Genomic DNA, 23,132 nt, shown 5'->3' with positions numbered 1-23,132 from the left:
CACAGCTCATGGCAACGATGGACCCTTAACCCACTGAGCAAGGCCAGGGATCGGACCCGCGTCCTCTTGGATACTAGTCAGATTTTTAACTGACTGAGCCACAACTCCTTATATTAAAGAAAGTTTTCTGAGTAAATATGAGAATGTTCTGTACACATATATAAGACAGATGTAACTAAAAACACAGACATAACTGCACTGTAAAAAGTCTCAAGTTTAATAAATCTCTCTGGCTGGTTGATATGTTGCTATTTTTCATGTCCTGATTTTTTTTTTTGGTTTGAAGTATAGTTGATTTATTTAAGTGTTGTGTTAGTTTCTGGTGTACAGCAAAGTGATTCAGTCACACACACACATATATATATATATACATATTCTTTTTCATTATGGTTTATCACAAGATACTGAATACAGTTCCCTGTGCTATATAGTAGGACCTTGTGGTTTATCTATTAACATATAGTAGTTTGCACTGATTTTTTTTGTATATGGTTTAAAATTGTCAAACCATAATTCTGGAATAAACCCTAAAGCATAAATGAGCATGTCAGTTTAAATGAAAATGCCATTCAAGGTTGTATGCACATTTATTAACAGTGAAAAATCATTTACCCAAAGTGAATGTTACAAAATATGAAGAGTACCTGCTGCACAGTCTGGTGAGCTCAGTATTTTGGGCATTATTTCAACCTGTATAGGGGTCTCTCTCTCATTTTAATCTTCTCTTCCTCTTTTACCTCTAACCAAATTTTTAACTTAAAAATTAAGACAAACAGTAACATTTAATGCCTAACCCTTTAGCAACAGTTACCAGGGAAAAAACATATTAAACAAGTTATCTGCTCTTGCATCCTAGCTTATTTTAAAACTAAATTATCTACTACAATAGAAAACAGACCAGATTACAACAACTCTAACATAGGTCAAATAAGCAAATTTGGTAAGGTTCATAGGTAACAACTGGTAACAACTAAGATACAAGTACAACATTTCCACTATACTGATCTTTAACATGCATGCAGGGAGAGAGAGACAGTCTTAATATTTTAATATGTAAGGCTTGGCTTGAGTACCAAAATGAAGTTTCCTCCACTTCCTATACTGAATCTAGAAATCAAATATAGAACTTAAGTATACATATAGTGTAACCTATGTTTCAATTTCCCTGACGTCAAGCCAACTGAATAAGAATTCCTGTTTCTGGAATGATAGCTTTCAAAATGTTTTTCTGAAGTTGGAGGTATGTCTCACATAATTTAAATTAAGTAGCAATACAGTAAATGTTCTTATAGGGAAATCCTAATTTAATGCTCCTTGACTGGATAGTATAGTTTTACACTGAGGTATCATAAAAAAAATTTCAAAGAGGAGTTCCCATTGTGGCACAGTAGAAACGAATCCAACTAGGAACCATGAGGTCGTGGGTTCAATCCCTGGCCTCGCTCGGTGGGTTAAGGATCCGGTGTTGCCATGAGCTATGGTGTAGGTTGCAGACGCAGTTCGGTTCTGGCATTGCTGTGGCTGTGGTGTAGGCCAGCAGCTATAGCTCTGATTAGACACCTAGCCTGGGAAACCTCCATACGCCATGGGTACAGCCCTAAAAAAACAAAAACAAAAACAATTCAAAGAAATACCAACAAAAGTCTTTTCTTATGGAGTACTTCAGTCAATTGCTGACAAATTTAAAAGACTACTTGAGAGAAAAAATAAAAATAAAAGACTCTTTGAGGACTACCCCTGTGGCCTACAGCTTAAAGACTATTTAGAATAATGCTTCATATTTTATTCAAGGAAGCATCTGTAAGGTTGACTTAATTATTAACTGGCTCTGTGAAAACTCACTGGATACAATGGCAAGTCTGGGATCTAAAAGTACACCACCTTTTAAAAGAAGATTTACTTAGTGATAAAGAAGTCCCTTCATAGATTTTTCTTTCTCAGTACTTCATCTGTGAACCTGCTTCTCTCTCACTACACACAGAAGCAACTGCTATAGCTTGGTCTATACTATCATCTCAAACGGCAGGGTTGTCCAAAGGCATAAAGAATCTTAATGCTCTTGTCCATACCATAAATTTAGTTCTATTAGTCCCTACTTTAAAGAGCTTGGTTTTCCATTTAAATTAATCACAATGTTACTTTACTTGTCTGTACAGAAATACTCTCTAATTATATGAAACTACTTTTTTTTTTTTTAACTTTTAGACTAAGGCAACATAGATATGAATTGAACCTCTGGAAAATACTTATGAATAGATAATTATGTAAGTTCTAGGTACTATGGGCAGGTGTTCTAAATCTGTTAACCAATTTGAGTATTTATATTCTACAGTAACTTCACAGATATCCTGGATACCTTTATAACCTGCCCTATTCTCGCACAAGAGTAATAAGACATGCAGGCGGTCTAAAAGAACATTAGATCCAACTACAGCAACACTGGCATTATCTGGAAAAGTGGCCAAAAGGATGGGCTTTATAATAAATAGTGTATTTCTCTAACTCCTGACCATTGCTCTTCTCTGAATAGCCTACTTATATATAGAACAATATTCTGCTGTATATAATTCAACATAATTTCCAAAAAATATAATTTACAGATAAGACCAAACTTTATTTAAAACTACATTTTAAATTTAATGTTACCAAACATCACAATGGGGAGAAAATCAAGACCAAAAAAAATGAAAGAAAAAGAAAAAAACCCCACAGTGTATCAAGGCTTGAATCTTTCCAGAATTCCATTTCTGATGTTTTAAACTGCCATGGGCTGAAATTAGCATACCTCCTAAAAATGCAGTGTCAAACTAATTTACATTTTATATAGATCAAAACAGATGTTTATTTAGTGCCACTTTCATATATGAGTTTACTATGGAAACAGAGATGAGTCTCTGAAGACACCTCATGTACTTTGGGCTCCCACTGTTTCTGAAAAACAGAATCATAATTAATGACTTACAAATTACTTACTGAATTATGACCATACTAGAATTTGGTTTACTATTGCTCTCTTCCATTTAAACTTTCACTTTTAATAAAAAGTCATTACAAAGGAAACTTGGTTTTGCAGCAATAATCCCCTAATAACACACAGTTAAGAGTTTAAAAAGTATAGGTAAGGGTTTCTGTTTTAGGATGGCAGACTGAGCAGGTACTTCCTGTCTCTCAAAAAAATCGCACTAGGGGAAAAAAGAACAGACCAACAAAAGAAGAGTGGTGGTGAGAAAACAGAAGACAGGAGAAAACAGCAAATTCCAGAATGTTCAAAGCAGATGGAGCCATGGTGAAGAGTGAGCAAGCTGCAGCCTAGACACACCAGGACAGGCAGCAGCGGTGATGGGTACCAATTGAGCTCCTACAGAAATGGGCTGAAGACTGGGAAATTAACCAAAGCTTTGATATTTGGTTTGCCCTTCTCTTCACCCTATTTCTTTTTTAAAAAAAATTCTTATAAGAGTTTAATCAATTGATGAATTGATAAAGAATTAAAAAAAAATCCCTTATCTTAATACAAGAAATGTTCTGTGAGTGGTCTTAGGGTTAAGAAGGCAATGTGGGACTATCACTTGGCTCTGCAATCAATCAATCTATATAGAATCATCTTCAGGAAACTAGAGAAGAATTAATTACTATAGTTACAAATACAAAATGTTAAGTGTGTTTACTTCAATAACCTTAATAATGTAAGAATATGTGTAAAACTGAACAGAGAAGGCAGAGGGAAACGGTTAGGATCAGTAAGTAGTTGGGTAAAGACCACAGTTGATGGAACTAGAATATGTACATATTTATAAGAACAAAGGTAACAGAAAAAGCAAAAATAATGTGAACACTGAAAAAAGGAAAGGCAAATACTGTTCATTTGGGAGACAAGAGATATCTAATTTTTTAATTAAGAAAATTTAAAAAAATAGCATTTAGAGATCTAGAAGGTTTCCTTCAAAAGAACTGAAAACCAATAATTAAAGGAAGTGGGTTCCTGCCAATCATCATTAATGCTTTTGTACCTTTTATTCTTTAAGCCATGTGCATATAATATATATTACCTCTTTATTCAACTTGAAGATTTTAAAAACAGGAAAAAATTTCTGATAATACTATTTTAAAAATTAAGCAGTGGGAGTAAATTTTTTACAGAATTATGCTTCCTTTCTAATGTTTGTCTTAAATCTTCCAGGACCCAGTAGCCCATTTAAAAGACAAAACAAAATGATGATTCAGCAGTTTTCCAATATGATACTGTTAAAGCTCATTTCAATATGATATGGTTAAAACTGGTAACTCTTACCAGGTTCTTTTAATGTCTGAGAATTCCCAGCTAATTCTTCAGTCTGCATTTCACATAATATTTCACCAGATAAATGATTTTTCTGTTCTTCTTCTACCATTTTCTTCCTCAGGTCTGCCTTGGAGTGGAAATTAAAAATACAAAATCATTTTTCATCTTAGAACTATGGGTTATATAAGGATAAGTTTAATTAAAAGAGAGCCAAATACCTCTGAATATATTGTCAGTTTAAGTGGTAAATCTTCAACTTTCACAAAGTCTTCCTCATCAGATTTTTGACTTATGTTACCAGATTCTGCTTCCTATAAGATAAACGAATTATATTTAATGAAAGCAATCCACTCTACCTCTGCATCTAAATCAAAGTCATCCATACTGATAAGATGATAAAGTGGATTCCTATGTATGTATAGTATGTCAGTAATCCTATTATATTTGCTCTCCTATATTCATCTCTGTGAACAGAAATCTAGAGTTCACAGGAAGGGCTACACACTTGCAGCTGTGGGCATACATAGCCAATCTTTTGTTTCCATTTTACAAAACAAAGAACCAGTTCATATAAGTTAAAGAAAGAAATAATAACAGTTATACTGAAGGCTAAAGGAATTAGAAGAACAGCTCTTATCTTTTGATAAGTTTACAGAATGCATCAGAGCTGTATCCAGCATAATATAATAATAAACATTTACGGACTTTCATTATCAACTCTAGAATCTCAAACAGAAAGATGAGGTATGATTTACTGATTTACAAAGTTACTAAAAAACTTCTCATACTATTTTTCTGAAACTTTTAGTCCTTTATTCTTCTAGTTCTTTATGATTTTTAAGAGCATCATCATTCTACCATTTACTCAAGTGGAACCTTAGGTTTTCTTTTTCTTACATTTCTCACCCATCTCACGCTCCTTCAGCTTGTTTTGTGTCTATATGATAATGGAGCCTCTTAATACAGCTTCCATGGCAACACTTTTTGGAGGGCTGCACCTGTGGCACGTAAAGTTTCTGCACCAAGGATCAAACCCAAGCCACAGTGGTGACCTGAGTTGCTGCAGTGACAATGCCAGATCCTTAACCTGTTGCACAACAAGGCAACTCCTACAGCACTTATACTATCACTGGATTTATCTTCAAAAACCATGATGCTGACCTATTTCACTTTCTTATGCAAGGACCTTCAGTAGTGTCCCCTGCCTAAAATTCAAATTGAAGACCCTCTATGATCTAACTTTGAGTTAATTTTGAAAGAATGCCTCCTATAGCAATTCTATGCACTTATCAAATAATAGCAAGGATAAATCTAAAACTTTCAGTTTTAAATGCAAAATTTTTCCGGTAGTGAAGCAAAAAAAATGGTTAAAAGGGTTACTCTTTCTACAAAAGTTTCTTTCTTTTTTTCATTTTATGGCTGCACCTGTAGCATGTGACATTTTCAGACCAAGGGTTAAACTGGAGCTGCAGCTGCAGGCCTACGCTACAGCCACAATAAAACTGGATCCAAGCCACACTTGTGACCTACACCACAGCTTGTGGCAACAGTGGATCCTTAACCTACTGAGTGAGGCCAGGGATCAAACCCACATCTTCACAGACACTGTCGGGTTCTTAACCCACTGAGCCACAATGGAAACTCCTCTAGTGTAGTTTTTGAAACATTATAAGCCCTCTTGCTGAGAAACTATGAAATCATAATTGTAGATATATCTTTGGGGAGGAAACTGATAATTAAAAATATGTGAAACATTACTTATACCTAAAGGTACATTATTACAAATCCTTTTGTTTTTACTGACAAAAGAGCAGGAAGTACATAAAACATATACAAACCCCATGGATTCAAAAACTAATCTATTTGCTATAAAATTAAATTGAAACAAAGGTCCGGAGTAAAATTAAATTTACCTACCTATATCATAAATACAGATTTGCCAGCTTACTTTCCTGTCATTCACTGTAAGAGACAGGGACTCTACTGCTGTCAAATTGTGTTATTTCTCATCCCAAATGTAAACTATCAGCTTTATCAAATGTTCTAAATTGTTGAGAAGTAAAGCATGAGGAGCCTAAGAAATGATTCACCATCACTATCCCTTCATATCTGAACTTGAACTCTCTCTCAAGGTTGCCAGATAAAACTCATCTCTTTGGTTCTCAAAATTATAAAAAGCAGAATTTCATATTTTGAGATGATCATCTTAATTTACTATCATCCTTCTCTTCACATTTAAAATAAGTTTAAATAAGAAATAAAAATGTTCTGGCAGTTTCTAAACCTAAACACAAAGGAAAGTTGAGTTTATGTGCTGGAAATGTTAACCTGAAAATGATGAAATATGCACAGAAATGATACATACATAGTCATTCACTAACACTGGAGATTCAGTATCAGGGCTTCCAGCCAAAGAGCTTTCAGGAGTTTCCTGAGCAGATTTAACTTCTTTGACTCTAGGCACCAAGGTTTCAATTTCAGTTAAAGGTAAAGGCAAAGGGTTAGGTTGATTGGATGAATCGATAGTAGTGAGTGAGTCCTTCTGGACAGCACTATTTAAAGGTTGCTCATTTTCCAAGATATTGAGGTAACAGGGCTTCACAGGAGTGCTATCTTGGTCATCTGTCATCAAAAGAAAGTATTAATATTAGCGTAATGCAATTGTCATTAAATTTTACTATTACACCAAATAAAGACTAAATACGTATAAATGACAGTAATCCAGACATTTAAGACCACAAAGAAAAGGTAACTTGAAATTACCTTTATCAATGGTTCCTGAATTTTTTGACCAGATTCATCTGAGGATGCTGTAAAAATTAGATCCCTAAAATCCAGCTGATTTATAATATAAAGTAGGATTTTTAGGAGTGAGGCCCAGGAATGAGTATTTTTTAAAAATCCCCTACATGTGTGTCTAAAGATATCTTTCTTGCAAATCTTTTCTATGTTTAAATATTTGTCAAATTTGCTTTAACAGCTATTTGTAGAAACAAAGCCCTCATGTTTTCTACAAATGATTAAGGGAGAGAAAAAGGACATACACAGGTCCAAAATAACTTTCAACTTCCATTAGCTAAGAATTTATTTATTTTTCTTTCTTTCAGTTTTTAAGCACATACAGGCACTTTTAGACTTCTTACCACTCATAGTGGGTTCTTGTTCGGATGGGACAATTTTGCTTTCTGCTGATTTTTCAAAGTCATGTTGTGGAACCTAGAAAGAAAAAGTGGTATCTTAATAGCAGGGCCTAAATATATGATCACTATACAGGAGATGATTACTATGTGTGGGTTCTGCAACGTGAGACCTTCACACAAAGGAATCTGAAAATATCTTTTAAAGTGTTTCAAGAAGGAGGGTGTGGTTGCAATTTCAACATGGCTAAGTAAAAAGTTTTCCTTTTCTTAACCTCAAAATAATATAAAGAACTGGAACATTATAGAGTCTAGTATTTCTTATTATTTTTTTCAGGCCAGACTCTATCTTAAATGAAACTAAAAGGCACTCATTTATATGTAGAGATAAGTGAAAGGAGGAGGAACTGACCAGGAGGAAAGATGAAGAAAGGTTTGATCCCTGGCCCAGGAACTTCCACATGCTGCGAATGTGGCCAAAAAATAAATAAACAAAAAGAATCCAGTAGTACAGTGAGACTGATGGAGGGCATGTGCGTCTGCACCGGAATACCTGATCATCATGTTCATTTTCTTCCGCAGTCTCAGTGTTAGCCTGAAGTGAAGTCTGGACATCTACAGGGCCCTCTTCAAATTCTTCTATTTCTTCATCTTCATTTTCATCCTCTCCACTTCCATAATTAGTCAAAGCCTGAGTTTCAGCTTTGGACAAATCTGTTAATTAATATACAATTTTTAGTAAAATTTCAGCACTTAATAATTGCATTCCTATATTTCCCAAATGCTTTACAGGAAATAGCTGAAATTTTCAAAACAGTAAGTACTAGAAAACTGCAGCCTAGAAAGGACAGGTAATTTAGTCAGGATCACACTGGAATTCAAATTCAGAGTTGTCTGATACCTAACTGTATATTCATTCCACTCCACCAAATTGCTTCAATAAGTGATCTATAAAGAACTAAATGTATAAACCTAGATTAGGTTTAGAGCCTTTACACTTACTAATAGACACTGGACAGTCTTCGCTTTCTTCATCTTCCTCTTGATCAGAAACATCAGATCTCACATTTTTGGAACCGCCTCCCTCATAAACTTCAGATGTTTGAGTCTGCTTAACTGTTTCAGTCTCATCCTTGTCCTGGCCACAAATAAATTTGAGGAATGAATTCCTTAAAGTACATTTCAAAAAGGTATGTAGTAAGTCTACTATAAAAATTAATAATAGTCATTAGGTAATAAAAAGAATCACTTTTAATTTAGTTTTGTTTTTAAAGAAAAAAAATTTGTCAGAAGAAAGGACAGTCTACGATATACTTAGCTCTCAAACACTAAGGTAAAAGCTACTAAATTATTTAATATTTTGTTTCAAAAGCATTATTTTTGGCATAAATTAATTAGCACATACTTTGTCTTCATCATCAATTTCTCCAGCAGGTGAGCCATGATCTCCTTCAAGTATCCTTTTGGCCTATAAGCAAATCGATTAAGCAGAATTTAGGGGTAATCATTATTTACAGTTTAAGTACACAGTAAACTAACAAATGCTGCATTTTTTAATCATTATCCAAAGAGTTGACTGTTTTCTTAGAAAGAAAAATTCAAGGCTTCTATTTAAATCTTTTAAGTGGACAAAATAAAAAGCAATACTGCCTACTTGACATCTCCTTGGATATACGAGAAACATCACAAACTTACTAAGTCTAAAACAAAAATTTTGATTCCTTTCCTTCCAAAACGCCATCTTCCTTCAGCCCTCCCAATCTCAGTAAATGGCCCTTCGATCATCCAAATGCACAAGTCAGAAAGTTAGGACACAGCCTGTACTTTATTTTATTATCCACATCTAAACTATTAGAATGTATTATTGACTCAATCATCAAAATCTATCTGCTGTTACACACTCAAAGCTACGACACATCATTTCTTGCCTGGACTAATTCAATGGCCTTACAACTGGTTTTACCTCTACTCTTCTATAAGTACTGTTCAATATCACATCAAGACAAATCTTAAATTGTACATGAGATTATGTCACTCCTTTATTTCAAACTTTCCCACGGGTTTCCATCATGCTTAGACTAAAATAAAAGGTCCTTATCACAGTTTCTAAGCTTCCATAATTTGGCCCTACGGACCTCTGTGACTTCATCTCCTAAACACTCACTCATTTAAAGTGTTCCTGCTTCCCTAGCCTTCTCGTTACTGTCCAAAACACTCAATGCTTCCTTGGGGTCTTTATACTTAGCAGTTCTCTCTGCCTGGAATGTTCTTCCCTTTCATCTTCATTATAAACTCATGTCTGTCCATGCCTTAGCTCATATTTCCTCTCCTGAAGGAGCCCATGATTCCACCTATCTAAAATTGCCCTTACTATCATCTTTTTTGCTGTTGCTGCTGAATCAAAGCTGTAGCCACCGGCCTATACTGCAGCCACAACAATGCCAGATCCGGGCTGCACCTGTGACCTATACTGCAGCTCATGGTAACACCGGGTCCTTAACCTACTAAGCAAGGCCAGGGATCGAACCCGCGTCCTCATGGATTCTAGCTGGGTTCACTACTGCTGGGCCATAACAGGAACTCCACTATCATCTTTTATAGTATCATCCTGTTCTAGTTTCTTCAAGCTCTACTTGATGGCTGAAATGATCTGGAACTTTTTTAGGTCTAGAATAAAAACATTATGAAAAGTGTGAAAATGAGGGCTTGACTATCTACTGTAGATTTCAGAAAGAAAGGCTGTCTCTTTGTTTTGGGTGTTGACCTGCTTTCCCTCTCATTAATTAGAAAATCAAGAAAAGGGTGTGAGTCTAGGGAAAAACTCTCTCCTGGTATGTCTCAATTTTAGGGATAAAGACTATCCAATTTCATATGTGATCAACACTAATTTAACTGGGTATAAGCACTACAGGTATGTGCAACTAAAGTCCATACTAATACCAAGCATGTGTCTTGGCTGGGGTGATCAATACTCCTGAGGAAATATACTGGGATCGGCAACAGCATGGCAGGCAGCTGGCACGGACTGGATCCCAGTCCTCCTCTCTTCTCTGGAAACCGACAGAAGTGGCAATAATGTGAACTGGATTTCTGACAATTCCTGCCACCGATTCCTGTGTCTACATTCTTGATTTTTAGCCACTGCTGTTACTCCTGAGATTCAGTATGTGGCTAGCATATGTGATTTGTAATCTGATTAACTCATATTACTAAAAACAAAAAAAAAAACCAAAAAAACTACTTTTGCTGAGATCTAGTATGATTATAATTATTAATAATGATCAAGAACTACATTTACATGTTAATTATAACTGCTCCTAAAATCAAAATGAATGTCAGTTACCTCTTTGGCATATGACTGTATCACTCCAGCTGCTTCCATTTTCCTTTTGCATCTCTGTTTAACCGTTATACTATTATTATCCAAATCTTGCATGAGCTTAAAGAAAGCCAATTCATTAAATAAAACTTCAGATATCTCTACAAGAAGATCTTCTCCACAATCTTTCAGTTTTCTGCCAGCAAATTTTGCCAGTGAATCCTATTCAAAGATAAACCAAATAACTTTATTAGGATTACAGTAAACTTGAACTGTGGCTAGAGTAATATAGACAATTAACAAGTTTAAATTATAATACTTAGCAAGGAAAAAAATTTTATTACCTTTTAGTATTGAAAATCTTAAAACTAATGGCTAAGATAGGCTAAGAAAAGATAGGTTAATATTACTAAAAAATATTACTTAAGTAGGAAACTTGCTAGTCCTGTTTAAAGAGTGTACAAGAGAAGAAAAGAACATATGGTCATCCAAAGATTTAGTTCCTACTTAATGTAACTGCTAGCCACAAATATATTTTCCTAATCTCAAAAGAGATCCCACACAGTATCCGGGGATACACAGAAACTACAGTGATAAAGCTGAAGTGCCATGAGAAAAGAAAATACCACTGGAGTACTTTTCAAGCTTTCCCTATCTAAGCAAGACAGTCACTCTAATTTAAATTTTCTCTTCAGGAGTTCTTGTAGTGGTACAGAGGAAATGAATCCGACTAGGAACCACGAGATTGAGGGTTCGATCCCTGGCCTCACTCAGTGAGTTAAAGATCCAGCATTGCCATCAAGCTGTGGTGTAGGTTGCAGACGCAGCTCAGATCTGGCGTTGCTGTGGCTCTGGCGTGAGCCGGCGGCAACAGTTCCGATTAGACCCCCAGCCTGGGAACCTCCATATGCCACGAGTGTGGCCCTAAAAAGACAAAAAAAAAAAAAAAAAAAAAAAAAACTCTTCAGAATCAGTCTTAAACTTCAGTTCTATTTAAGCTGAAATATAGCATCAAAAGAAGAGTCTGCTATATTCTATACATTTTTAATAAAACTGCTTTTTCTTTATTTCTAAAAATATAGACCATGCCATTTAGAAAACAAATGACTGTGACATTTAGTACTATTTGCTCCCTCCTCCAAAAGCACCTCATCTAGCACTGTGATGGAAAGAAGTACAAATGCTGGGTGACTCCTGAAAAAATATTCATTGCATACGTTAAGAGAAAAAGTAGAAGACAGAAATTTAAGCTCTACCTCAAGAAAAATTTTCAATACACTGAGCAAGATTTAATTAAACTAACTTTTATTCTTCATGTAGGCACCTTATAAAAAAATCAGGAATAAGATTAAAAAAAAGCAGCCAGATTTTGTTAGACTTGGAAATTAATATATGGACTCTGCCCTCAATTATAACAATGAGAGAGGACTATATGAATCTTGATTAATAAAATATTTAAATTAGAAAGTTTCTCTTTCAATTTGATTTTAAATGGAGTTACTTCTTTCAGTAGGAATAAGTTAAAAACATATTTATTTAAAAATTATCCTAAATATTTTAAAACAATGTGTAACACTGCAGATGTCTTATATTCCTTATAAATTATGTGTTAGTACAATGAGATTAAATAGAGCTAGGACAATTTAGCATCTCTTACTGATGTAATTTTTTTATATTTTTCATATTTTTATTTTTTTGTTTTTTAGGGCCACACCCATGGCATATGGAAGTTCCCAGGCTAGGGGTCAAATTGGAGCCGCAGCTGCTGGCCCATACCACAGTCAGAGTAACGCGGGATCTGAGCCTTGTCTGTGACCTGCACTTCAACTCATGGTAATGCCAGATCCTTAATCCACTGAGCAAGGGGTTCTTTGTTGCCTCAGTGATACTTTGTTGCCGCTAAGCCACAATGGGAGCTCTCTATTGCTGATTTTATACTTTGGTCTTATTAAGAACAAAATAAGGAATTCCCAGGTGACTCAGCAGGTTAAGGATCTGGTGTTGTCACTGCTGTGGCACGGGTTTAATCCTTGGCCCAGGAAACATTCGCATGCCGTGGGTGACAAAAAATAATAGTAATAAAAAATTTTTAAAAAATGATAAAACAGAACAAAAAAATGAAAGTGATGGAAAAGCATGTCAACCTAGAGTTTTAAAAAAGTTGATACAGTGATAATACTATCTCTGAAGGCAATTTAAACACAGGAATAGGAAGCAAGGAAAAAGTTATATTGGAAAATGTAATAAGGATGAAAAGAAAAACATATTTTCTAGTTTGGGATCAACAGTATACATCACTGAACTACCTCAACAGGAAAACACAGGGGTGAATTTAACTGTCAAGAAGTGTATTACAGGGAGGAATTAAGGCTTTCCTGCTTAACATAGGGTTCTCATCCTGGGCACTATTAACATTCCACTCGATGCTGGTACCAGTTCCTCCCAGCAGTGACAAACAAATGTCTGCAGAGGCTGCTAAATGTCTCCTGGGGGACAAAATTGCCCCCAGATACCACTACTGTAGCATAAAATTACTGTTACAGCCTAAGAGTCTCTAAAATCAATAGCTAGTTTCTAGCTTCTAAAATTTCTCAGATTTTTAAGAAATTTTTTTCTAAAAAAATTGTTTTAGAAAATATCATGGGGAGTTTCCACTGTGGCACAAAGGGATTGGCAGCATCTTGAGAGCACTGGGCTTCGAGGTCAATCCCCAGCACAGGGGGTTAAGGATCCCTTGTTGCTGCAGCTGTGGCTTAGGTTACAACTATGGCTCAGATCTGAACCTGACCTGGGAACTACATATGCTGTGGGGTGGCCAAAAAGAAAAAAAAGAAAGTATCATGGAATACTTTCTAAACATTTCAAACTTGAAATATTCTTATTGGGTAGGAGAAAAATCGAAACAAACTTTTATTAGAGTTGGGGCAGGCCTTAGAAATGATAAAGTTAAATGAAGGACACAGGCCCTAATAAGATTTTTAACTAAGTAAGGAATAATCTACAACATATTAAAATGTCATCCCAAATGTACGCTAGAATGATCATCTACTTGAATAAATTGTGTAATGCCAGACAATGCCAAAAAAAAAAAAAAAAAAAAAAAAACCTAACTACATGGTACATACTGGTAAGTCATACAACTATAAATTCTTACCTGTAATATGCTTCCAAGTTGTTTATGAAAGAACTTTACAAACTCTTTGCTCTCATCATTTTGCTGGGTAAGGGTCAAAACCATGCGTCTTACTGAAGTTAAAAGTTGAGAAGAGCATACTTCATCCATGTGTTCCTGAGAAAAATCCTAGTTGGTTAGGATATATAACAACTATTGTTTAAAAAATATTAATCCAACATAATATGTGATTGTATTTTTCTTGCATAAACGTTCCTCAGTTTTTAGATACACACTTGGAAACTCTGTTCTTAAGAATAGCCAAACTCCCCCACTACACACATTAAAAGTTTTCCAAATTTTGATTCGCCATGGCAGATAACAGTAAAAGAACTGTCTGATCCAACACCTTCCATCACTTTCTTTCTGTACGTTAAGGAGACCTACTCATGCCATGGTTTCCATATTGTCTGTATTCCTATTTGTAGTTCAGTTCCCTTCAACTACTCTTATAACCATACTCCATCTTCCACTCAATTTCCTCTGTTATCTTATAACTTTTCTGTATCTTAGCATGGCTAACATCCTCTGCATTGCAAGATGCTTAGCAGCCCTGTAGCCTCTAGCCTCTACCCACTACAAGTTAGCGGCATCCTGCACTGTTCCAAGTTCTAATAATTAAAAATGTATCCCGACATCACGAAATGTTTTTAGGTCAAAAAATCATACCCAGTTGAGAACTACTGTCCTAACCTTCTTGACAAACCACTTTGGGCATCTTCATCCCCTTAATCTTCCTTTAGAAGAATCTGCAAGCTACATAAAAACCCAGACCGCGGTTTAACTTTATGAGGTGAGTACATAAAACATCCTTATCAAGTAATCTCAAGGTTCTAAACCTTTTTCTGAGGCTAATCATATTTGGGCATATCCTCTAACCTTAACTTGGATAAGTTTTTGGGGTTTTTTTTCCCCTTCTATACAACTGTGTAAAATAAGGTGGCCAAATTAGATGATATCTAAAATCCCTTAACATCTAAGGATTTAAGCTCATTTAAAAAAAATTCATGTGTCAAGGCAGGCAATTTAAAAAAAAGACAAGGGAGTCCCCGTCGTGGCGCAGTGGTTAACGAATCCGACTAGGAACCATGAGGTTGCGGGTTCGATCCCTGCCCTTGCTCAGTGGATTAAGGATCCGGCGTTGCCGTGAGCTGTGGTGTAGGTCACAGACGCAGCTCGGATCCTGCGTTGCTGTGGCTCTGGCGTAGTCTGGTGGCTATAGCTCTGATTCGACCCCCAGCCTGGGAACCTCTGTATGCCGAGGGAGTGGCCCAAGAAATGGCAAAAAGACAAAAATGAATGAATAAATAAACAAATAAATAAAAAGACAAGAGTCCCTAGTCTTCAATGGATCAAATACCAGGAGAGGAGTCAGATACATGAATACATCAATCACTGCAGGTTATGTACTGTCCAGTAGATGATATTTTTAAACTGCAGGGACTGTCTCTTATCACCAAGTGCAGTGGCTAGATCACAGAAGACACTCATTACCTACCAATGAATTAAGTATCATAAAAGCAGCACACACTAGGTGCCCTAAGGGGCTGTGGCAGTACATCAGAGATATTAAATACCTCTGAAGAAGGGGTACTTCAGTCAGGCAGAAAAGAATGAAGGCATTTTATATTTTCAATGATAACTACTTATACAAAAGGTTGATATATGAAAAAAAAAAAATGCCATGTATAGAAAATGTTGAGTGATTTGAAGTGAGGGTATCTAAGATGGAGAACAGTGAGAGGTGAAGTTAAGAGAGTATACTACATGTAGTGAGTCTCCTGACTTCAAAGATATGAATTAAGGGTAGGCTATTGCAGAAAAGGAAGTAAAACTAACTGCTCTTAGGGGAAAAAAATCAATTTTTGACACACTGGTGATAGAAGATAAGAGAAAGTTACCAGTCTAGCTTAGGTGACTGGGTATAATGTGGATATTAACACATAAGTTCTATAATCCAACCCCAAAAGTCAAGATTTGAAGTGAAATGAGACATAATAAAATAGTTATTATTGGCTTCTTCAGAAATGGTCTGAAATGCTAAATTCAGTAAGAGAATCCTTATGAAACGATATTACTTTAATCAAGACACAAAATTGTAAATGCAACAGAATTTCCTGAGATGGTTGCACTTTCTACACATAAAGTGAAATCACTGAGATTTTTTTAACATTTGGAAAATAATTGTACATATCAAATAAATATCTCTACCAATATACCTTTTAACCAAAAAGACATGTTTTGGAGTTCCTGTTGTGACTCAGTGGGTTAAAGATCTGGCGTTGCCTCAAGCTGCGGCATAGGTCACAAATGTGGCTTGGATCCCATGTTGCTGTGGCTGTGGTACAGGCCAGCAGCTGCAGCTCCAATTAGATCCCCAGCCTAGGAACTTCCATATGCCGCAGGTGCAGTCATAAAACTGGGGAGGGGGGCAAAAAAAAAGACATGTTTTGAAGTATTTATTGCATTATAATAAAACAAAAATGTAAAAGAAAAAAGGCAACACTTTGCTGTTTATGCCCAAGATGGAAGCAAGCAATAACCTAAATAGTTTAAGTCAATTCACTTGAGAGAACAGTTTCAAACTCTTAAGTAAATATTTACCTGTTTAGCTGTAAGAATACATGCATATTATTATATTTATAGAAGATAAATAGATAAATATTTGAGTGAATACATATTTTATAAATAACAGGAGATAAACCCCTAGAATAATTTATGAAACCGTACAATTGTATTATATCGGCAAATTCCCTTTATCCAGTCTCTGAAGTCCTTCTTGAGTGAAAGTACTAAGAAAGTGAGAAAGATTTCATTCTAGTAAGGAGATACATGCAAAAAATTGATACTTTGTCATAAGTGCTATCATAGACATATATCAGGTATCCCAGAAGCAGTGAAGAGGAGAAATTGCCTGCAAATGTCAAGTTGATACAAAGTATGTGGGAAGGACTAGTTAAGAGGCTGAGACTAGGCTGCAAAAAAAGTTTTATAAGCGATGTTGAATCTGATTTGCATCCCACAGGCCAACTGTTTTCAAACTATACTTCAAATTATACTGACTCATCTGAAAACCATAGCGGAGGTCTGGTGGATCCATTCTAACTCATTTTCTAAGTATTTCCTGAGTGCTTAATGTATGAATGTACTATTCTCAGCACTGGTAAGAGTGACCAAAACAGATTAACATCTTTGATGTAATTCTTCCATTACTTTGTGGAGCTTACATGTAACAGGGCAGACAGACAAAATAAATAAGCAAACATTAAACAGGTTATAAGGTGATGATAAGCACTATGAAGATAAAGAAAAGCAACTAAGGAGTTAAGGGGAGATCTACTCAGCAAATAAGTAACATCTGACTAAAGACTTAAAAGGCTCACAGAAAGGAGTTCCCATCATAGTGGAACGAATCTGACTAGGAACCATGAGGTTGCAAGTTCGATCCCTGGCCTCACTCAGTGGGTTAAGGATCCAGCACTGCTGTGAGCTGTGGTATAGGTCACAGATGTGGCTCGGATCCTGCATTGCTGTGGCTGTGGTGAAGGCCGGCAGCTGTAGCTCCTATTAGACCCCTAGCCTGGGAACTCCATATGCTGTGGGTGTGGCCCTAAAAAGAAAAAAAAAAAAAAAAAAAAAAAGGTTCATAGGAAAAAACCATGCAGGAACATGAAAGAAGAGCATTCCAGACAGAAGTATTAGCAAGTATCAGCAATGCCAACAAGAGAAATAAAAGATTAAAAGAAGGAAGCAGAGATAGAAAAGACCACTTAGGAGCTGCTGCAGTTTCCCAGAAAAAGTTTAAGTTTTTCAGTTTTACACAGAATAATTTGGGAATAGACAAATGATCCTCTCTCTCCTCTTAGCTATAACATCTCTTCAGAGAAAGCAGCTTCTCTAATTGCCTTTTCAAAGATCTCTCTTCTCTGAAAATATTCCAAAGAAAGCAATTATTTCCACTGAGGGAAGAAATATGTATATGGAAACAACTTTCTGTTGTGTCTTACACACTGGCAACTACAAGTGGGTTGTAAAAAGATCCCAATGACTACATATTTTGTAGTTTCCACTTCACGAAAAGACTGGCTTTTCATTTCTAATTTTTTAAAGAATTTATTATTTACTGAAACATTATTTTTCCTCTAAAATTACTCTCATTTTTACCTAATACAGCCAAATTGATTATATCAAGTATTCCTCAAGTAGAAAACACATTTACTTTTTTTAAAATTACAGCTGACTTACAATGTTGTTCTTCCAATTTCTATTGTAGAGCAAAGTGACTCAACTACATGAGGTGTACACACACACACACATTTTTCTTTAATATTCTTTTCCATCATGATCTATCTCAGGAGATTAGATATAGTTCCCTGCGCTATACAGTAGGATCTTGTTGTTTATCCATTCGAAGTGTAATAGTTTGCATCTACTAACCCCACTCCCTCCCCCCTGGCAACCACAGTCGGTTCTCTAGGTCTATGAATCTGTTTGTTTTATAGATGGGTTCATTTGTGCCATATTTTAGATTCCACATATAAGCGACTGATATTCGTCTTTATTTTTATGAGTTAACTTCACTTAGTATGAGAATCTCTAGTTGCATATCCATGTTGCCTCAAATGACATTATTTTGTTCTGTTCATGGCTGAAAAGCATTCCATTACATAGATATAGAGAGAGAATGGATAAAGAAGATGTGGTATATATATATATATACAATATCTGCGACCTACATCTATTGATTTAGGTTGTTTCCATGCTTTGGCTATTGTGAATAGTGCTGCTATGAACACAAGGGTGCATGTATCTTTTTAAATTATAGTTTTGTCTGGATATAGGCTCAGAAGTAGGGTTGCTGGATCATATGGTAATTCTATTTCTAGTTTTCTGAGGAAACTCCAAACTATTTTCCATAATGGTTTTACAATTTACAATCACACCAACATGTAGAAGGGTTCCCCTCAAACTTTAAACAAAATCCAAACTCATCATGCCTATAATGTTCTACATACTGGCCCTTCCTCTTTCTCCAATGTCATATCACGAATTTCCTACAACCACTCAGATCCTTCCTCCAGTTCCTTCAACATTCCAAGCTAGACTTTCACTCTGTCTGGAACAATCTTGACTTAAGGCTGGCTTTTTATTCACACCTCTGCTTAAATGTTCCCTCTTCAAGAAGCTTTCCCTCACCATCCAGTTGAAAACAGACATTATCACATGACCATATTTTAATTCTCTGCATGGCGTGTAACATTACTTGACATACATTTACCTAGTATGTTTTATATTTTTTATTTTTTTATTCATATTCTCATCCTACCATGTAAGCCCCACAAGAGGCAAGGCCTTGCCTTGTTCACTACCATGTCCATGAAACCTGGCATAAAGTACGTATTCCATTTTTGAATGAATAATGAATCCATAATGTGTAACCATTAAAAAAATATGCAGTAGAAAAACAGTGATCCAGAAAGATGTTTATGGTATTAATATATGAAAAAAGGAGAATGTACATATATATGAACAAAATATTACAAAAAGATTCATAAAACCTTACTAGGAGTTATCTCTGGATGACAAAATTATGCCTGACTTTTAGTTTTATTTTAATACCTGTATTTTCTGAGTTTATTACAATGGAGTCTTTTGTATAATTAAAGAAAACACAGAACACTTATTTTTAAAAATCACTGCTTACCTTCAAAAAAGGAATAACTTCTTTCATAATTGCTTTAATTTGCCGGTCCAATTGCTGAGTGTCAATTCTAGGACATGGGATGGTAGAAACTTCACTTACAGGTTGCTGTGAACTATGATTTTCAGTATCAGGAGTTTCTACTAGAAAAAAAAAAAAGAAAATACTATATTAGCAAAATAAATATCTATGACATCATATGTATGCTTTTATGCAAAATTCTAAAGAGCATTAAATTTTGAAGATTTAAGCTAAATTACCACAAAAGAACATCTATGTAGTTCTAGTACCCCTACTAATTAGAAGAAAAGGGGTCAAAAAACACCACTGTACATCAAGTGGGGCTCTAATTTTTTACATATGGAACTATGATTTTTACTTCTAATCAATCCAGATCACACCTTCTAAACTATTAACTGTAGTCGTGGCAGCAGCACTATCTTCATCCTCAACAATCCTGCAGGTACATCTGACATTTGTGTTACTTTCAGCCTCAGTCTTCATACGCTCATATTCTCTCATTCTGGCTAGTGCTTGATCCAAGTGAATCACTGTGTTACCTGCATATGGAACAGAAATATTTCTAGAAGATATAGAAGCAAACTTTTTCATGTAAATAAAACTTATTTTTTCCATAAAATTAACAAAAACGTCTGAACTTAGGAAAGAAAAACTAACTTAAGTTCCAGATACTGTATCATTTTGGTACCTGAAATACACTATTACATCTATTTAATCCTTAAAATAACCCTATAAAGTAGATGATAGTACCCTCATTTTCAGAGAACTTAAGTAACTGCCCAAGGTTTCATAGCAGTTAAGTACAGAATCAGGGATTGGAACCCAGGTCTCTGAAATCTATATGCTGTTCACATAAACAGTACAACAGGAGTTCTCATGGTGACGCAGTGGTAGTGAACCCAACTAGTTCCATGAGATCCCTGGCCTGGCTCTGTGGGTTAAGGATTCGACATTGCTGGGAAGTGTGGTGTAGGTCGCAGACGCGGCTCGGATCCCAAGTTGCTGTAGCTGTGATGTAGGCTGGCAGCTACAGCTCCAATTCAACCCCCAGCTTGGCAACTTCCATGTGCCACCAGTGCAGGCCTAAAAAAAAAAAAAAGACAAAAAATGCATAAACAGTACAACAAAAATTAATTTCAAAATGTCATGCAAATTCTGATGCAAATGATCCAACCTAATAAAAGCAATTAAGGTAGGGAAAAGACCTAAGAAGGAGATTTCCCAATTTTTTGTCCACTTCAGACAAAACTAGTGTGAAAGATTGTGAATAAACAATCAACTAAAGAAACTAAACAAGAAGAATTCAAAATTGCTTGACAATTCAGGAAGTTGGGACAATAAAGGGAGACCGGGTTGGCCACAGAGGGATTTTTCTCTATAATGGGATGAGCTCAGTACAGACTTGACAGGTATTTACTCAGAGGGAGGAGGGCTTATACTCCTAGTAATAATTAGTATAGGGCAAAAGGAAGACTTAGGCTTATTAAAAGGTAGAGACCTAATGACAGCAAGGCTTATTAGCCCTTTATAGTGCAAAATCCCTTTGAAATTATGTAAATCTTATTCTCATCAAATAAAGATACTAGAATTATAGAACATGAGATTATTTTATCAACTAAGTGCCCTAGAATCTGAATGATTGAATATTTAGATATCTTTTGATACGCTACAGTTTAGAATCAGGTACCTCAGTATCATTCTTTTCTCTAAGTTCCTTTCCAAATTTAGGACTTAAGTTTTTTTTTTCTCTCTGGACCTATGCAACCCCCCAACATACTACTGATGTTAAAAATGCAATGTACCATGCCTTAGTTACCTGAGTTTCTCACTATGGATTATGTATGCTAAGAAAGTTAAGTTCTTACCTCAAATTATGATCAACACTGAAACTGAAAATGTGATTTGATGAGGCACTGCTATTCCTGCTGATTAACTAGAAGATCTTAAAAGATGAACCCTCCTTTAAGGGGAAGGAAATTAACATTCTCTGAACATTTATTATGCATGCTAAAGAGTTCTATGTATTTTTCATAAGAACAGACCATGTAAGTAAGACCCCATTTCCTGGATACACAGAGAGTCAGAAAGGTTAGATGATTTGCCCAAAGTCAATGACTATATTACTGAATTCAGACTGATGGATGGATAGACTTTTAAGTACATGTTCTTTCTACCATATCTTGCCTTTCTAGACTTTTGTTTCCTTATCAATGCAATTGAAAAACCATATTAAAGTTGTGTTTTAAGAGATTAGAAAAAATTCTGCTTACCTAGATCATCTGTTGCAAAAGGCTCAAAATTTGAAGATACAGACATGACACTAGCATTATCAGCATCATTTTGCTCACTTGTTTTATGTGTTTCTCTCTCAAAGTTCTTCTCAAAAGTTTCCTAAGTTATAGTTTAAAAAAACAAATAAAAATCACTAATATGTCTTTAAAAATTGTATTGATATTAAAAATTTAACATAGAAACTATGTATTTGCAAAAACTTAAAATTGTGATATAACAAAAGTTTAAAAGGGTGAGTACAGAGTCGCGGAGAATATTAAAATACTAAGTAACTTTGAAGAACACTTGTCTTTATGGAGATGAAAATAGTGAGCCAGCTACTAATTAAATTCTAACTTGGAAAAGTTAATATTATTCTGACACCCTCAGGGAAATTCTCTTATCTCCAAAATCTACCTTACTATGATATCTGGTTGTCTCATATTTGAAGAAAAACATGACAGCATCATTCATATTTTTTAAAATCAACTTTATTGAAATATAATTTACATACAATGCACCCATTAAATGTACATTTTGATGAGTTTCAAAAAATATATGCACTGATGCAATGACCTTTCCTAAGGATAAAGACCATTTCTATCAGGTCAGAGTTCTTTGTATGCTCTACAATCAATCTCCACTACACCCCACTCAGATGATTTCTATCACCACAGATTAACTTTACTCCTTATAGAACTTTATACAAATGGAACCATTCAGTATATACTCTTCGGTGTCTGGCTTCTTTCACTCAGTATGTTTCTGAAATTAATCCATGTTGTTGTGTGTTTCAGAAGTTCATTATTTTTAATGGCTGAATAGTATTCCATTTATGGATATACCACCGATTGCTTATCCATTTATCTGTTGATGTTCCAGTTTGAGGCTATCATGACTAAAGATGCTACGAACATTAGTGTACAAGTATTTGTGGATATGTTTTCATTTCTCTTGGATGAATACCTAGAAGAGAAATTGCTAGGTCACATGCCGAGTTTATGTTTAACTTATAAGAAACTGCCAAACTGCTTTCCAAAGTGGTTGTACAATTTTAACAATCCTACAAGCAGTGTGAGAATTCCAATTGCTCCAAATTCACACCAATACTTCTGTTAATTTTTTAAATGTCAGCCTTTCTAGTCAGTGTAAGGTAGTACCGCATGTAGCTTCCAACTGCACACTGACCATTTATATATCTTCTTTTGTGTGTGAAGCACATGTTCAAA

General features: G+C 35.3%; 1 protein-coding gene across 50 annotated transcripts in view; it reads right to left on the bottom strand.

Moving 5' to 3' along the window:
- Positions 1–23,132, bottom strand: part of PCM1 (pericentriolar material 1) — a 108,827-nt gene that overhangs the window by 14,917 nt on the left and 70,778 nt on the right. For 9 of the 50 annotated variants that reach the window (XM_021077917.1, XM_021077928.1, XM_021077902.1 and 6 more), the window contains 12 exons: positions 21,903–22,023; positions 20,013–20,171; positions 19,615–19,754; positions 13,893–14,039; positions 10,763–10,960; positions 8,825–8,887; positions 8,422–8,557; positions 7,973–8,133; positions 7,426–7,498; positions 6,648–6,904; positions 4,501–4,593; positions 4,292–4,409 (listed from right to left, as the gene is read on the bottom strand). In XM_021077917.1, the coding sequence (XP_020933576.1) occupies positions 4,292–4,409; positions 4,501–4,593; positions 6,648–6,904; positions 7,426–7,498; positions 7,973–8,133; positions 8,422–8,557; positions 8,825–8,887; positions 10,763–10,960; positions 13,893–14,039; positions 19,615–19,754; positions 20,013–20,171; positions 21,903–22,023 (1,666 nt within the window). Of the gene's footprint in view, positions 1–568; positions 2,932–4,291; positions 4,410–4,500; positions 4,594–6,647; positions 6,905–7,425; positions 7,499–7,972; positions 8,134–8,421; positions 8,558–8,824; positions 8,888–10,762; positions 10,961–13,892; positions 14,040–19,614; positions 19,755–20,012; positions 20,172–21,902; positions 22,024–23,132 lie in introns of those variants that run through there. The other 41 variants (XM_021077939.1, XM_021077923.1, XM_021077905.1 and 38 more) reach the window with 16 other exon arrangements.

This window comes from Sus scrofa, chromosome 17, assembly GCF_000003025.6.
Source record: "Sus scrofa isolate TJ Tabasco breed Duroc chromosome 17, Sscrofa11.1, whole genome shotgun sequence".
In the NCBI taxonomy this organism is placed as follows: Eukaryota; Metazoa; Chordata; class Mammalia; order Artiodactyla; family Suidae; genus Sus; species Sus scrofa.
This window is presented reverse-complemented; position numbering and strand designations above follow the sequence as displayed.